The sequence below is a fragment of the Numenius arquata genome, chromosome 2, assembly GCF_964106895.1.
Source record: "Numenius arquata chromosome 2, bNumArq3.hap1.1, whole genome shotgun sequence".
NCBI lineage: Eukaryota > Metazoa > Chordata > Aves > Charadriiformes > Scolopacidae > Numenius > Numenius arquata.
In genome coordinates this window covers 32,030,225-32,049,030 of record NC_133577.1, presented here as the reverse complement: position 1 = coordinate 32,049,030, position 18,806 = coordinate 32,030,225, and the positions used below count along the sequence as shown (strand labels likewise).

Here is an 18,806-nt window from a genome sequence, read left to right as displayed (position 1 = left end):
ATTCAGTAGAGGAAGCAACTCCTGACTGCACTGTAGCATATTTCCCCTGACCAGACTCTATGTTTCAAGCATTTCATAGCACAGTTATTTCAGATTTTTGAAAGCATCCATTCATACCAGAGCACTTTGTCTGCTGATCGTTAAGTCTGTACCCCTCGTAGCAGATGCAAGTGTATCCCACAGGCAAATTAACACAGTGTCCTGCTCCACAGATATCAGGATTAACTGTACATTCGTTGATTTCTAAGCAAACAAAAAAAAGTTTAATGTTAAACTCTCCCACATAGTTCAGTAAGTGTACAATACTCTGTAATCCAAGTAGAAAGATCAGTTGGCAACTGGCAGTTGAAAATAACTGCCAATCAAGTTTGTAAATCCTGAGTTTCTGTAATGGATACCTTATCTGATAGAATCTAGAAACAATCTAGGATTTTCCTAGTGATGTAGTCTCATGTCCCATTCAAGATCTATAAATGAGTACATAAAAAAATAAAGTAAAATTAAGACAATATAAAATAAAAATTTATATAATTCAACCTTTGCATTGAAGGTTAAGAAAATAAACTGTAGTGGGTTTCTGATTAATTTGAGAGTACTCATCTGTTAATGGCGTGGATATATTTTGTAAGATAAGGAGATTCAGATATGGGCAGCATTGGATGCTAAACCCTTACAGTAGTTTTAGAAATTCTCAAAGTATATGTGTTACTGCAAAAAATACTAATGACTGTGTTTAGTTGCAATTTAAACTAAGGTTATACAGCAGCATGAAACAGTAATACTTGAAAAAGGTTATCTGTAAGGAAGAATAATGTATTCAGACTATTTAGAAATAGGTTACATTTAAATTTAACTAAATCTTAAAGTACAGAATTAAGGCACTCAAAAACATCTCAACTCTAATTGCATTCAGCTTTTTTAATCCAATTTAGGATTTTGTCCTACAAATCTTACTCCACTTGTACTTTACTCTCTCTTAAATATCTAAACAACACTTAAAACTGTATCTGAACACTAGAGTGACTTATTTGTTTCTGGCACACAAAAATTTCTAGTTCCACTCCTTTTCCTGAGGAAAGGAAAAAACAGCAGAATATGGAAAACTACCATTTATTTTTTTTCTAAGCAATGTGAGTTCCCAGCAGGGTACCTTCCTATTCCTGTAAGGAAGCAGGGTGCTGGCTGGCAGAAGGGGCACAGTCACAGCAGAGCTGACTTCCAAATTCTGGTCTGACAACCACCATTAGCAGAACTTTCATATAGGACTGACGAACTGTAATCACAGGTAATTGAAGGAGGCAGCTGAATGCTTACAGAAAGACAGGATACTTTCTCTACTCTTGCAGTATATTCATGAAGATTTAACTGCAGACAGAATCATACTTCAAACAACTGAGTGATATAGAACCTGTGCATGTTGCGTGCAACTCAAAAACCCATTCTTGCACAAAGGAAAGACATCTACGAAGAGTTAAACTTTTATTAAAGCATGTGCAATTTCTCCCTGTGAATGCAAACTGGGAAATCTCTTGGTAGGCATAAATATAAAATACTACATCTTAAAGTATTTACTTCGATATTGCAATTACTTCAAAGCCTGTGTTAATTCTGAGAGACTAGCCAGAGTGACATGGTAATGCTCTCATATATACACACGTAGTACATCCACCTTTTTGTTTGTTAATTAAAGCAAGCAAAATTTTCATGCCTTTTGGACACAGGCATGACTTAGACAAGTTTCAGCTATGACAGGAGCATTACTTGCATTTCTGTTATTTTCACTTTTTGACCCACGGATGTAGAAAAAGCAACTTTAATACATCAAAAAGGAAGAAGTACAAATGTCAAAAGAACATTTCAAAATAGATCTTAGAGTAAATCCTCATCTGCTTTTTGTAGAACATGCTGATCTACATCCCACAAAGTCTACATCCCTCAAAGAACATGATCATGCATACTTCATGAACACATGTACAGGATTGTCTAAACTTGACTACTTCATGAACACATGTACAGGATTGTCTAAACTTGACTACTTGTAGCCAAGTAGTCTTCAGTTCTGGACTTCAGTTGCAGATCATATAGTATAAGGTGGAATTATTAATTTTTCCTTCTACCATTTATCTGTGGGCAGCTACATCCTTGGAGAGTCTAGTCCTAGCTCTGTTGACAGTACTCTCCTCGCTGTGCTGTTCTGTACTTTCTATCTCTCCCTAAAGTTTTCCTTTCTGTTCTACAGCTACATTCTCTTTGCTATTATAATTCAGATGTAGCACGGAACAAGTCGTAGTGTCAGGAACTCACAGTCATTTCTTAATTTATTTTAGTTCTAAAAAGGAAGTACAATACCTGTAACTTGAGTAGGTGCAATTACTTGACTTGCACTCGAAGTAGAGATTTCGGGAGCAACTTCAACAGGCAGGGGAGGAGATGTTTTCTCAATCACTACTGTGTGACATGGAATGGAAATCAATCACATCCAAAAAAAACCCTTAAAGCATTCAAAAAAAAAAATCCCCTTAAAGAATTCACACATGATACTGAATGAGCCAGACGCTATGGAGCTTTTCATTAGTTTACCCTGCATAGATCTAGAATAGAAAAAAATAGTATAATTGGGTTTTCCACCATTCTACTGCTTGTGAAAAAAACTGAGGTGCTAAAGAAAGGAAGAACAATAGTAAAATTTTTGCAGTGAAAGTTGCGCATAAAACTACAAGGAGGCACCTAAGTATATTTTCCTCTTGGAAAGGGTACAAGGCCTCAACTCTGCTGACATTAAAGTTCTCATGTACATAATCCAGGATATTACTTTTGCCTAAAATACGTCTTTGCCTCCTAACAAGTCACCCAGCCAATGCCAACCTCTCAATTCCTCCCACTTCACCTTCCATGATTATTTTTTCTGTATTCTGCTCATGGAAAAATTGCTTATGAAGCTGCAATCAATTTTTCATTAACCTCTGTTACAATTGCTACCTTCCCATTCTTTGCAGAATTGTAAGCACTCACTCATGCTAAAAGACAAGTCAAAACAAGTTACCTGGATACTGTGGATGCAGGTTAATTGTTGAAATTCCAGGAGAAAGCTGAGGCTGCCCAGGCTCTAGATCAGGCTGCTTTTCTTGATCAAGGGAAGCTAACTCCTAAAAGAATAATTAAAAATTTACATTCTGAAAACGTTCTCTTAATTCAGCTATCATAACAAACCACAAACTCCTGGCTTGAGAAACTGCTAACATTCGCACATGAGTGGCTTTTGATAGCAGATCATTAATTACCACCAATTAAAGCCTGAAAGAACATAGAATACTATGTTTACACAACGGCATACAATTTAACAGTGATTTTATTTGAAGCAGCCATTTCATGGAGCTTCTAGTTCTATCTTTGGCTTTGTCCCTCCATAGTTCTCCCATCCTCCAGTCTTTAATTGCTTACGAATAGTATTTACTTGTAGTTAAGCATCACACAGAAATGTGTGATGTGTCTCTTTGACCACTGTGAAAGGTTCTCTCTTAGCTATTGCACTGATCATCTTATTTTCATAAAAGTGTTAGATGCTTGTAAGTCTTTAGGAAAAGGAAATGAAGTACAGTTGCAGTTATTCCTAGCAAATCCCATTACCTTCAGCGTAGAGAACCTAGAATCTCCAGAATGTGGGACTTAACACAGATACACACCTACTCTTCCCCACTGAATACACACAACCTTAAAAAACCTGGGAAACTGGCTCAGGCATTAATACAAGTCTTTTAAGCAGGTGTCACAAATGTTTCTCAAAGCTTCATACTGTTTCTCTCCAAATCATTTTCTCTGGCTGTCAGTACCTCTAGGTCTCCTTCATACTGTCTGCATTTTTCAATATCCTCTTTAAAATGCAACCTCCAGAATGGGATAGAACAATATAGTACTAGACACTCCACCAATGCCCTAAAGAGAGGTTAAAGTAACCTCTTTCCTGTACCTTACTATCTGCCTATTGTTGTATATGAAAATATGAGCTCTTTTTGCCTCAGGGTTTGCACTGTAAGTCCACAGTAAGCTGTTTGTTCCTCATAAATCCTAAATCCGTTTCAGAGTTCTGGTATCATATCTTGTACACGTGGTCTGCATTCTAATTCCTACATAAATCACATCATGTTTTACCTGATCAGGGGCTGCAGTTGCCACTAAAACCGGAAAGAGAAAAGAGAATTAATCAGTCTTCACATCACATTTACTTACACATTCTATTTAATACTACTAACACATTTGAAAGTGGTTGCTGCCCATTGCAGAAAAATTTCAGGCTCTAACCTCATTCCAAAACGCTACAAACTTGAAGTAATGTTCCTGAAGCAAGCGTGAAAACTAACCTGAAACCAGTATAAGATTCTTCACACTGACCAATGCTTGCAATTATTTACTCAGTATTCAGCTGCCTTATAGGTTTCTCAAATGTTTCCTTAGAAACAATCTGAGAAACTCACAGGTTATTAACTCACTGATTAAACTTTTAAAATTTCCTTCAAAGAAATATAAACATCTGTAATTATTTAAAAGGTAAATTAACATCATAGTGATATATAGCTAATCATTAAAATTTTGCAAGATTTATTGTAAAAAAAAAAATAATCAAGTTTTGAAATTTGCCTTCTTTAAGCAAGTAAAAGTGGTTTGGTTGGGTTTTTTTTCCTCCACAGAAGTGACTTTTTTCTGGGAAGGAGAGGTAGAAATTTCGTATAAGTATTTTATTTTCCATTGCAGTTCACCATTTTTGAATTTGTCTTCTACTGATGAAAAACTATATGCTTCTGTAAAAAAACTGTAAGAATATTTTTCTTTTCACAATCAGCATTTTCTACAGGATTTAAAAAAAAAATATTGTAAATATGTCACTCTTCTTGCTCTAGTTTCTTCAGCATTAGCAGGGAGGCTGATTATCAGAATTGGGAGAACTTCTAATAAAATCTCAAAAATTCCAAATGCAAACATATTTTTTTTACTTAAAAAAATACTTCTTTTTTCTCCAGATTCTCTGTGTTTTAAGATTTACTAGAATGTGGCAATCTTTCTAACTACTGAAGCAATATTTTAGCAAATGATACACCACTTTTTTCCACTTCGTAACACAGAAAAGCCCAGAGGTTTATGTGAGATTTTCTAATCCAGCACAGTCTGTAAGTATATTTGAATGGCTTATTTTTCTCTCCAGATTCAGTTTAGCTGCATTTTCTTTTTGAAAGTAAAACTAGAGTAGTGATTTTAACTGGAAGGTAACCCGTGTCACACAGAATTTTACCAAGTCAGCTGACTGAAACTCTTTCTAATAATGGCCTGACAAACAGATACATAACTGCTACTTGGAAATAACCTATTAAGTACTCAGTATCATCAGAGGGTTTCTTCAGCAATGTATTTCTTCTTGTCTACAGTTAGTTCACCCAAATTTGCTGGCAATGTATTTATAATAATGCTGCTTTCTGCATTAGTTTTAGACTCAGGACAATTTCAGCTGCTACAAGTTCTTAGAGGAGCTTGCAGAAAATGAAGTCTGAGAAAAATATCTTAGAGTAGTCAACTCTTAGTTAACTCTCTTAGTTAAACAGCCCAGCAGAGAGTGGCTGATCCAACATGGGCACACAGAGGGAGCGAGCAGCTGCAGGGGTGAGAGCAGACCACATGAAGGAGAAGCATGCCCACATCACGTGGTGCTGATCTACAGGAGTGTATAGAAGGAAGATGATGAAAACCCCTTAGCTTCTGCCACCCTAAATACTAGTAAATAAAAGCCTGAAGTCCTTTGATATATGTTAGAGATTATAAATATCTTTATGAAAGTCTTAAGCTAAATATTTACTATTTCTTATCATAAAAAAATTGTGAGATTAAAGCAGTCTCTTTCTCTCTCTTTCCATGGTGTTCTCAGCATCTGGTAGGGGCTATACATAAAATTTCAGAACTGCTCTGCTGTGGGAAGTGGAGCCTCTTTGTCCTGCACTGTACGCAGCTACTCCGCAAAGAAATATACCATTGAAGACGCATGCATAGAAATACAGAATGACTAAATTTTCCCACTCTCACCTTCTTGCACAGCCATCTCAGTCTCACTTTTCTGTGAGAAGGTCAGTGCCTCCACTGGCTCTTCCTTTGCTGGGAGAGGTGGAGGAGAAGTACCTTTAGCAACAGGTTGAGTAATCGGGGTCTTGCCAATGACAGGTGGCTGTACTCTAACTGCAGGGTGATGATATAGCTTGTTTCTGTGAGGGCCAGAAACCGTATAACCCATTCCACCAGGGCAGATTTCCTTAAAAGCAGCTAGATTTGGGATGGGAAAATATTCCTTTTAGGAGTCTAAAAGTGCAATATGTTGACATAGTGGAAAATATAATGACTACCACTAATAAATTTAATCTCATATTGTATATACATTTTTACAAAAAAAGTATTTAAAGACAAGCTATGCATTGCATGCTAATATGACTGAGCATTCTCCCAAAATCATGTTCTGGCTGTTATTCCCAGGAGGTTTCCACTCCAGTTTACCATCTTTCTTCAGTTATGTTTAATCTATCATTATATTATATAATATTATATACGATATTTTGTACTAATCCTCTTCAAACAGTATACCCTTTCCAAATATGAATTTAAATATGCAAATTGTCATCATCATCTACATTGCATAAGGAATGAAGATCACTATTTCTATCATTCTCTTTTTGCTGACACCAAAGAAAAAATGCTCACCACCCTGTACTAGAGGAGCAGAAGAATATCAATCACTAACAACATTCATTCACAGGTTCGCATTTGACTACATCAGAGGTCTTATACCAGCCCTGATCCAAATTCCACTGAAGTGAGTAAGTCCTTCCACTGACCTCAGTGGGCTGGATAAAAACAAGATGGGGATCATAAAAAGCCAAATCACTACTGGAAGAGAGGGGAAATAATCTCATGTATAAAGCTGCTACAGAAAAAGGTAATGAAAATCAGGCAGCAGATCCTGCTCTGATCTCTGCAGCTGCTCTACATGAGCATCAGGTCCTAGTGGAAGACTAGAATGAAAAAGAAATACAGGTCAGCCTTCCTCCCCATCAAAGATAATAGCTATTCTCCTGCCAGGACAGGAAGACCTTCAGGAATCTTGAGGGGGCAGTGCCTCATTGTCCTCATTGCTCTAGGTAAAGCTAAGTTGGGATGGAACACCAAAGACTTAGTCTCCCAGGTGCTCCAAGTGATTTCTTACAGCTTCTTAAAAGATGGTCAGCGTGGGGCACTGGTAAGTTCACAAATTCTGCATTGAACACATCAGGGTTTTAAAATTAATTAGCATCAAAAATAAAACCACAAAATACTAGCTATAGGTAGGCCACAGATGAATTCATTAAATTATATGTTAAACTGCAGTATGCATTAATTGCATACTGTGTTCTGAAGGTGTCTTAGTAATAGAAAAGATGAAGGGTCAAACTGATTAAATTGAGTGGATTCAGAACGACGAAATATTTTTTGTTTGGAAATGGTAATATCAAAACTTGCCACAAAAATACCCAACTAAGGTTGGGAATTCTGGTCAAAGGAGGAACACAGAGAAAATTTGACGCCTGTCCCTTCAGATGCATGCTCAGGATGTAGAAAATCTTGTTTCAAGTGATATTCTCTCAAATGCAGAATAGAAATGTGAGCCTTATTCTACCACAGCTCTGATAAGTGCTCTCAGGACCTGGGTATATAAAGCTGGCCTCTATCAGTCTCTGTTTTGGAGCTGGTCTACTTTGTACAGATATTTTCAAAGACAGTGGGAGCATGACTTTTTAATTCAATGACTCTTAAATTAATACAGGATGCTGCAGTAAATACATTACCCCATTCTGGAGTATCCCACTTTCACATATTTTTCATAGAAAACTCTGAAAGATTATGAATTTAATCTGTTATTGAAAGGAACATGAAAGTTGTAATGAAATGGGAAAAGTGTTTCCCACACAGCTCATAAGAATTTTCTACTCACTGATTTTGACTCTTTTTTCTCTGTAAGAAAAATCACTAAAATAACCAATTCCACATAATATTCAATGATGACCAGAGAGCAGTCCACTTTGCAAAAAGATATATTCTCTGCTCCAGAATACACACAATCGAGCATTGCATTCCTCATGCAATATTCTCATAGATGTAAGGCATCTGCATTTAAATTGCAAGTCATCTGATGAGAGTATTTTTTTTCTCCATCAAAAAGCCATAGAAATATTATTTATCTGAAAGTGAACCGCACTTTTAAAATCCTAATCAGTGACCTAGCAACCCAAAGGTCATGCAGGAAACAATGGCTTTAAAAATCAATTGAAATGCTCAAAAATGTTGGTCATTTTGATTTCTGTAAGCCAAACTTCAAAAAATTAAGGAATATGCCACTCTCATAATGTCTCTGATGCTAACTGTGGATTTCCCAAAGCAGCTAGCCAGTTTTGAAAATCTGAATCTTTATAAAGTACTCCAGAGAAATACATGACCTGTATCATAACAGTGACATCTGCAGCAGCAGCTTCAGTAAGAACAGTGGATTACCATTACAAATACCTGTGTTAAAATACTGAACAGGCTGTACATCATGTGTATTACAACAAGCAATTTTTTTTTAAAAAAATATGAACTTGACCATATATTTGGACAGAAAATAATATTCAGTTGACTTTGACTAAAGACTCCAACTTTGGATGTTTAAGTTTTACTCCAAATCGGGGAATAGAAGGTACTCAAAAGCAGTGATCAATATCTATAATATGTGGGATCTTAATCTATGAGCAGCCTAAATGAGGGCGGTGACCAACCAAGCTGGTATGGTCCATGTCCTTATATATTTAAAAGCAGCAGGACTCCAAGTGAACACTGATAATACAAGTAAGCTTTATGTATCAAATAAGGAATTGTTTAAGTGAAAGGTGGCATGAAATGTTTAACTACCGGTCTGTTGTTAAGAAGGCAACATCATACTTATCATGTTCCTCAAAAAGGATGGTAAAGATATGAAGAGAGATTAGAAAGTAGAGATATTCCCATACGTATTCCCACTAACTGTAATGTAAACTACAACATATGTCATTCTGTAACCTAATACTCAAAAGCTGCCATCCTCTCATGGGTGCTTTTAATAAAGAAGAGTATTAGTGAGATTTTGTGTCAATTTGTCTGTATCCATAGTCAGAATATAATGTACAATTAATTTATCTTCATGTGATGGAGAATCAAAGTTCAAGGACATATTCTGAGATGCAAATATTGTTAATCTGGATATTCTATCGAAACACATCAAAGATAATTCCTTTGTTTTAATCATAAATCCCTATGAACAAAACTACTATATATGTGATTATTCTACTATCATATAGAGAATTGTCATAATTTACTGATGGACACTTCTTGTTTAAAATAAATTCTTGGAATTTTTTTTTTAAAGCATGCATAACAAACATAAGGTGGGGGCAAGAGCTCGTATTTTTAATGGGCAGTTCTTACCTGTTCCTGGAAGCGGACACTTCTCACAGTGTGGGCCCCAGGCTTTGCCAACACTGCAACAGCAAAGCTGCTTGCTGAGCTGAACAGAAAGAGGATGCATGCATTGCTTTCCTGCACTAACAAACCGGTAGCAGGGTCCTTTCTCTTCAGCAACTATAGGATTATCAGCTGCAATGAAAGCAGAAGAGAGGATGGTACTGTTCACATGAAATGCACAACAGAGAAACACCACTAGATTTCCAACACCAGTTAAATGGATTAATATTAACACCTGCGTCAGTTTAATTTCAAACACCTACCTTAAGCCATAATCACAACCTAAAACCAAACTCTTATTTCACATCAAACACTCCTGAATTCCAATTCATCCTAGACCAAGGAAAAAAAGTATTTTGAAAAAAAAAAAAAAAAAAAAATTCCAAACCAGCAGTTGCCATGCTGTTACAATGGAGAGTCAGAATCAGCTCTCACACTTGTACACAAGTCTGACGGCTGAAGACTACGGTTAATCACTAGCAATGTACAGCTGTGTTAAGCTACACAGCCACTGGAACATTCAGCTGTAAGTATGCTATATAATAAGACTGCAAAAGGATTAAGTACCATACTTGACATTTTTTTATAAAAGACACAATTACATATTTACATTTTGTTATGATTAGTTTTAATGTGGAAGAGCCAAAGGCCATAAACTATGACTATATGAGATAACACGAAGCTAAGATCCGTTCAGTTTTCTAACTTATGCATCCACATTCACATACAGTTAACAGTTGTGGGTAATATGTTTGCATAACTCAACATGACATGTAAAAGCAAAAATAAAAACCAACTCCTTTTTTCTGGTGTTAAACTGAAAAGCAGTAAGAAATTCTTCAGAATGCTGAAAAACTTTCTCAGGAATTGAGTGCCATTGACCAGTAGCATAAGACAATTGTGCTGGAAAAAAAGAAAGAATTCACCTATTACAGACTGTATTTTTGAAATCTAAAGATAGCTCAGATAAGGAGCTTAGGAAACGAGGTATTTTTTACTTGCAAATGTACTTTCAAAAAAAATTTAAAATGAGAAATTTAGCTGTTCTCTGTGCCTTCTTTTCTTCTTGCAGAGGCAGTTGATCTCAAACCAAGTAAAAGCTGATTAAGAGAGGAAAATATTTGCATTCACGCTGTTCACAACTTTTTATTTCTCCTAATTCTTTCTTATTTTTTAATCCTTCTTAATCAGAAGGAAAATGTGCCAAAGATCATCCTGGGCTGAATGTTTAGTAAAGGAAACTACCCAGGTCAAAGCTGCAGAGGTGGAAGAGGGGAGGGCAGGACACATGGATGATTTTGGCTGGGGAACTAGCAGAGAGGAGGAAAAAAAAAATTGTGAGAAAGAGAACTCCAGGCTGGTGAGAAAGACTGAATGTATGAGGAGGTTGGCTGCGGCCTTGAAGGTTTTGTGACTAGAAAACCAGGAAAAGATGGCAAGGATCATAGCCGGTCACTGGTGGACACCAAAGCTTCCAGAACAAAGAGACAGAAAAGAGACACAAGCACCAAGACTGACTAAATAAAGTGAATAAACTGAGAAGAGCAGGCAGGGACCTCAAAAAAGACAGGGACAACTTAGAAGAGTTTGGGCCAGTCAAATAAATCTTCACCTAAAGTGCAATTAAGTATCTATTTTGATACTTCGATTAACACTACTACTTACCTATGCATCTTGAGAGAGTAGGATCTGGCACAAATCCCATTTTGCAGGTACATCTGTAGCTGCCCATGGTATTCAAGCACTCACCATTAGGGCATACTCCCTGTAACTGACACTCATTGATATCTGTGGGAAAATGGAAAATCATCAGATACTGAAACGTGTATTAATATTCTTCTTTCTTCAGAAATTATCTTTGCTTTAAATATGTGCAGAACTGTTACGAGTTAACACTCCAATCAACACTTTTCCCCATACTGACATTTGGTTTATAACCTTTTAAAACACTGCTGAGCACATAACAGAAAACCAGTTACATTTATACATCATTCTCAAGTACTCGAAATAAAAAAACAAATACACTTTGACTGGCTTATCAACCCCTCTTTTCTGACTAGATGATTGCTTGCGCAGTCAAACACAACTCACAAGAACATTCACGGATACAAATTTTAAGTGATATAGTGTATTTTACAAAGGATGGAATACTGCTTGACACATTTAATACAGTTTTTATTAGTCTCTGTATTTGGTAGTGCCTGAAGGTTCATTGTGCTGGCAGAAGCACAATGCAAAAATACCATCTCTAGTCTAAAGCTTACCATCTTAATAGCAAGAATATACTTCAGGAAGCACAGAACACATGTAAGGTGGGGCAAAAAGGATTGCATCCGTAGGAACGCAACTTTGTAATAATTAACAATTGTTTTGATTAAGTTTGCCGTTAAGAGGCTACCTGCATCAGTGTCCCTCTTTTGGGGTCTCACTGAATTATTCTCCTGTGCTCCAAATATCGGGCCTCAGACCTTTATCACACTTGGGGTTGTATCTGTAATTCAGTTACTCTTAGAATAGGACCTGTCTGACAATCATCTGGATACCATCTGTAACTAAGTCAGCCAAATGAGGATTTTATTTCAGGAGACAGTAACAATGTAGCTTGCACTGATATTCGAAACCTTAAAATAATAAAAAATAATAATACAAAAAAACCCCTAACTCATAACTGGCTGTCATAAACTGTCACATCTCCCCTTCCAGAAAAACAGACAGCTCATTAAAACAGACCTACTTTTAAAAAAGCTTAAGTGCATTATTTCTACCTAAGACTTCTGTCTTGGTTTAGGCTGGGCTGGCCAATAAACGAATGACACATACTCTGTTTAACTGAAAAGTAGAATTACTGAAAAGGAAGTTGGTTCTGTTTTACCTCAAACCACGACAACTTTCCCTCCCTATCCCTAAGCTAGGAAAAAATGCCTACCTTGCTGAGGAAACAAGCTCAAGTGGAAGTCGGATATTCCAGCTAGCTCCCTGGAAATCAGGTATTAGTGATCATTTTATCTAAAATATATAATATTTATTAACTTTTCCCTTAGTTTTTATAAAACCCTCACCATTTTATTTGACCTCATTGTATGTTGCTGCCTGAGTCAACACAATCAGCGAGGGTAAGAATTTGAAAATGTAAAATATAACAGATGTGTTGGAGTTTGCTTTTGGAAACCTACAGAAAGAATCTTTCCCGTTTCTACCTTTTTGATTTTTCTCAAGTTTGGCTACCTGTCGCACAACGCAGGAGCGCACAACTTACGCTCAAAGCACAGCAGACTCTAGCAGTTGCCATGTCAGCTGTGATTTTTTCCAAATATTCAGTGTTGAACTTATCCCTCAGCTTTTCAAATGCTATACCTAATCTAGTATCTTGACAGCACCTGGATCAACTTCACCTCTCCACACTTAGCCACATGTGACAGAGTGATAATTTATACCCTAGAACTTTGGATGAAATGTGATGGAAACCACATGAATTAGAAAGGATCAGCTCTGCCTCAAAGGAATTTTCAAGTGAAATTCCCAGACTACATGACTTTCTGACCTCAGAGGGAGTGGACTATTTAAAAAGGAGAATGGCTGAGGAAAAGCACAAAACCCTGCTGAAATATTCTCCTACAGCAGTCTACCTTTTGGCTGATCCAATCTTTGAGCAGCAGAATGCCCATATAAGCACAGGAGGATCTTATTTAAGGATTGCACTAACACAGAATATTTAGTAAGCTAGACTCATTATGATGCACCTGATGAAAACTTTTTTAGACAGTTTCTTCAGTTGCTTGGTCTGACTAGGTTCTTTCTTTTGCCCTGAAATCTCAAAATATGACTAGAGGCATCTACAGAGTGCCAGCTGATCCCAAAAGGAAGATCATCTTTGTTCCAATATCGGTATCTTTTGTGACTATTGTGAGGAATGAACTTAAATCTTAACCGCTAGCTAAATAAAGACATTATTGAAACATCCCTTAATAGAAACATATTGATGCTGCTGTAAAGTTGTGAGGAGAAAAGAACATATTGCTAACCCTGCACTTTCAAACATCAGACCTACAAGCTAATGCAAAGCAAATACTGGAACACTCAAGATCCTACTGAAGAGTTTTCTGCCTCTTGTTAGTTTATGCTGTCAGATCAGTCCTCAAACGCTAAACCATGGAACAATTCTGCTTGCTTTGATGAAGCACTGACTCTTGTTGGCAGAAGCAAGTTAGAGGAAGAGACTTTACACTGAATACAGGGAAAATACTTGGTATCTGGGTTTACTTCAAAATGAAAATCCTCAACACATTTACACAAATTACACTCACACACACACACGCAAAAAGCACATAGAGATTTTGGAGGAATAGGAAAAACATAGGACAAATTAGGAGATGGAAGAAAGATAATATAAAAAATTAAGATACATATTTTTAACAAGGTCTGTGCTCTTTCATTCTTATCTGGCTTTTACTTTTTATCATTTAATATTAGTTACTTTTTGGTGTTGACATTGGTACATATTGTGAAAAGAATCACTTGCTTTCTACTTTGTAATAGCCAGATGTTTTTAAACAACTTTCTCCCTTTACAAATTCTAAGTACACCTTTTCATTTATAGGAAAATGAACCTATACTACTGATAAAAAAAGGAAAATATCTCCCAGGGGACATACATAACATAACACTTTTTCTTATCACATTTTCTAGAATATATATCCAAGTAGAATTAGCAGAAATACTTTGTCTGGTGAAGACAGCACTTACATTTTAAATCAGTGAAAAAGACAACTTATTTTAAATAATATTAATTTGACTTTGATTTTATAGTTCTTATTTTCAAGGAAACCAAGTCTCTTGTCTTTTAACTGTTGAAATACGTTACTATTTCCTTTTACGTCACCATTATGAAAAATTCGTAACTCTTCCTTCCTATCTGGGAGGATAACTCTACCATTCTACATATATTTATAAGCAAGGTATGTAATTACATAGCATTACGTAAGCAAATTCATATTTTCAGTGTCTAAAATGATTAATGATGCATTTTTCATTTATTAGATGATGATTTTACTCATTGGTTGCATTAAGCTTCATTGTAAGGAATTTTAAAAATATATGGATAAATTTTATTATTTGAGTACTGACAGTATATAGGCCCATAAAAAAAAAAAGTAAAATCATGCAAAGACACAGATAGATAAGAAGAGAAAAAAATATTTATGAAACCCGCTTTCTAACTGGAGTTTGAATCATTTTGTTCACAATGCTAGTATTATCTGTTTTACTCAAATGAACCATATCTTTTAAGTTTTTAGAACTATATCTGTATGTTGCAGAAAGAAAAAAATGTCATGTTATCATTCTCAAGCAGTTTTCCAACTTTGAATAACTTAACTACTGAACTTAAATGCATCTATATATTTACAGTGAAGTGAAGAAAAACATCCTCTGTTCTGCAGAAGAGGGTACAAAATCTGGCTTTGCACTTAAACAAATTCTAATTACAGTTTACAGACTTCAACTAGTTGAGTGATCTTGAATACCTAGTAGCAAAACTGTGCTATTTGGATTTTATAATGAAAAATTTTTTAACATAGCTTATATTTAAGTCTTTATACAGATAAAACTGTAATTGTGAATTTTAAAGTAAACTGAATTTAAACATCATCTAAATAGAAATTGTGCATGTTTTTACAGATTTGAATTTTATTTCATGTCACCACTGAGAAAAACTGGCATAGGAATGCAATTTTCAGGTCGATGGGATCTTTCTACAATTCATCAATACACAGTCGTCTTTCTTTCCAAGTGATTCAACTATTCTGCAGGAAACATTCGCAGATGCTGTCATGACTACCTCTGTATTAAATCTCTTCTCAGATGAACTGTTCTCATATGTCCAGTATTTAAAAATATAACACCCCATTCACATGTACGCTGTTATTGCTATTTAATGTGGGCACTGCTACATTTAAGTTCCAGCTTATATGTATGTAAATACCAATGAATGTTCCTTCTAGAGCTCCCGATATGGATATTTCTCTTGGTAAATTTGTCCATTTTTTAAAGTTAACTGTATTGTGCATGTATGATGCCTCAGCATAACTTAATTATAGTGTATTTTAATGTCTCTTTTCCAAGTCATGTCTTCTCAATGAGCTCATAGAATTACTGAGCTGTTGCTCTATACTGAATTACACAAGCCTATCTAGGGATTCAACAGAAACAAGCCATAAGTTGATAAAAAACCCCTTCAAATTTTCAAAAGAAACATACATACATGTAAGAATAGTGTTTATTTAACAACTTTGGGTAAAAAAACCAACCCCAAACCTTCCAGACTTACTATCTACTTCACTTTATTTCAGACTGTGGTAAAGGCCACCTACCCAAAATGTTTCCTACCACCTGCCAGCCTGCCCAGCTGTGCAAATTGCACTGGAATCAACTTGTTCAGGCAGCTGCAAAATAAATTTGATTCAAGATTAACAGACTTTTTTTTTTTTAGCCTTCTATTTCTTGTATATGGACGTTAAAAAAAAACACTTTTAAATTAGTATAGCAATGAGAATTCATTTGCTCCATTGCAAAAACTGAAGAAAAAACTACTTTAAAGTTGTCTGAATTATCTTTTGTTGTCTAAAAGTACAAACAGACTACATGCTTGAAGAATGATTTGATAAAACACCTTCATCTACGCAGAGGAAATATTTCAAGGGGCTATGTAGCAGTACTGTAAAACCATACACAGGTAAGTAAAGCTTTCTCAAGGCCAACTAAATATTAATTTTCAGTTTCCAAGGAAAATAGAGTAATGAAGTTCCACTGATAAAAAGCCTCTGCATTAGCGACATGGAAAAGAAGGTTAAGCAAGGAGTTTTTCCACACAGCATCCTGCATGGCTCCACAGCAAACTCTCACAGTAGGTGCTGTTATTTATGATTTATAAAGAACTGGTAAATAAAGCATTGATTTTATAATAGTTGGTACTTGACAATGCAAATGGCTTGGCCCTTCTCAATGGTAATAAACTGGTGTAACCCCACTGGCATGGAAGAAGTGTTGTCTTTCTTCACTCACTGACAGCCTGACCCTTTGCTGTTCCTCTTTAGTATTATACAAGCCAAATACATAGAAATGATTCTTGACACACTGTGCTCCTAGATTTGGTAGTCCGCCTCCATGAAAGACTGACAAGAAATGAAAGCTCTATTCTTACTTTGGATCTGCTGAGACGGCAGTGGAAGCCATGTGCCATTCTGGTGGCCCTGTGGGTGACTCCAGTTCTCACAAGCTCATCCAAATGCACAGAAGCTTTACCATAACCAAGGTATTGACAGCGGCTCCTCCTATATCCTCTTGTAAGCACACAGCATGATATATGGTGAGATCAGCCACAACACTCTCCTCCAGAGCCACCACAGTGCTCCCAGCTTTGAAAAACCCAGACACTTTAACCAAACTGCTGCTAATCTATCCCGCAATCTTCCCCACTAAGGAGAACTTAAAACAGGCTCTCTTAACAACAACAGTTAGTGTTTGATACCTTCCCACAAATTTTTATAGCTCTACTGGGCGTCAGGTCAACCTGCTCTCAGAAAATGCAATGTGTTAATGACTCACTGCCACTGAATTTCCTGGGGAAAATCAGGCTAAAACAACCATTTCCTACCTGAATGCTTGTCTGCTCCTGTGAAGAGTGTGACTATAAACGAAGTAATCTTCATGACTTATAAAAAACACAAACCTCCAAACCCAAATAGAAGCAGAGGAGGAAGATAGGAACAACATCATTCAAACAAGAAAGCACATGCTAACATTGAACTTGTTATAAACCATGATAATTATATATAGCTTTGCTAAATCCAAAACCAACTTCATCTTCAAAGAACTTTACATACATTAATTAGTAGATAGAAGATGGAAATGGATAACTGATATCAAAATGAAAATTTACATTACTCATGGCTTTTCTCCTTGTTTTCTAAGAACTTTCATGAAGAAATTTTATTTGGATTTTTGTCCAGGGTAAGGCAATCTTCAAGATTTCACATTAGAAATATGTCAAGTCACATTTTTTTTGAAATTTGGTGTTTTGAAAGCACTTTACCAGAATCTTGTTCCACAAATAGTTAACAGAATCAGATGAAGAACTGACCTCAGTTTTTAGTCATGAGCACACACACATTTCGAATTACGTGGGGTGAATATCACTAAACTAAATCAATTTTCATTAAGTCTAAGTGCAGGCAGCAGTTAATACAACAACCTATTTTCTTGTAATAACTGTGATTTAAAGAAGGAATGAAGAGTTGCAGAGGAAAGAAAAAAACAGAAGACACTTGAAAAAAAACTTAATCCTTACTTGTTACTTTTCTCTAAATAGTTCTTTCCTGCTTAAAGATCTAAAACCCCAGTGGCTTTTCAATATTTCAATCTGGATTATGTGGGTCAGGCTCTTTTACTCAAGTATTGATTTACTTGTTCAGCTCTCTTACCTTCATTGCACACTGGGGAATTGTGATGACTGAAAAAGAAATATACGAATCAAAACTTTAAAAGGAGAAAAGTTAGATATGGGATCAAATTCTGTTCTAAGGTACTTAAATTTAAGTGATAAAGCATTTATACACCTAATGGAAGGTACAGAAGGGTGCAGTGCAGTAGAATGTCTTCCTCTCTCCACTGTATGACCATGCATGGAAGAACTCTGTGCTGGAAGGGAGGACATACTGCAGCAGGTATTATCTTCCAATGTTCTGCTTGCATTCTCCAAATCTATAATGGCTTTTAAAGTAGATTAAAACACTCTTTGGGCCTTAATTAGCTACTATTCAATACCACTTTGGTTCTCTACTGGAACTCCTACCTTTCCTTAAGCAATGGCATGCCTAACTCTATGACATTGAGGAAGTGAATCCTTTCAGCTTTATTCCAGGATTAATGACACCATAACGTAGCCTGAGTATCCTTTCTCCAAGGACAATAAACCATACCAAGTGTAAACATTCAATCCTAGGAAAAATTCCTGTGCCTACTTATAGCGTGATCTGTACCCGTCACTTACTGCTGAAAGAATATGCTTTGCTTGGTTACTGTAAAACATGCTGAGTGATTTACTGGTTGCATCACAAAGCTACCATAACCACCTTTAATTTGCCCGTTTACTGAAATACTCCATTTAGATTCCTCAGCGAAAATGTTTCACAACCTACTGGTCCTCTACACATTAACAGGTCAACATAACCCGAAGAGCTTGATGCCCTCAATAGCCAAGTGAAGTGGTG

At 36.1% G+C, this 18,806-nt stretch overlaps 1 protein-coding gene across 1 annotated transcript in view; it reads right to left on the bottom strand.

The window, feature by feature from the left end:
* The window catches only part of LTBP1 (latent transforming growth factor beta binding protein 1), a 199,851-nt gene that overhangs the window by 64,917 nt on the left and 116,128 nt on the right, over positions 1 to 18,806 (bottom strand). The window contains exons 10-16 of the mRNA XM_074166229.1: positions 11,206 to 11,328; positions 9,505 to 9,672; positions 6,067 to 6,300; positions 4,150 to 4,172; positions 3,044 to 3,146; positions 2,350 to 2,448; positions 118 to 243 (exon numbers count right to left, since the gene is read on the bottom strand). Coding sequence (XP_074022330.1) covers positions 118 to 243; positions 2,350 to 2,448; positions 3,044 to 3,146; positions 4,150 to 4,172; positions 6,067 to 6,300; positions 9,505 to 9,672; positions 11,206 to 11,328 — 876 coding nt within the window. The remainder of the gene's footprint in view (positions 1 to 117; positions 244 to 2,349; positions 2,449 to 3,043; positions 3,147 to 4,149; positions 4,173 to 6,066; positions 6,301 to 9,504; positions 9,673 to 11,205; positions 11,329 to 18,806) is intronic.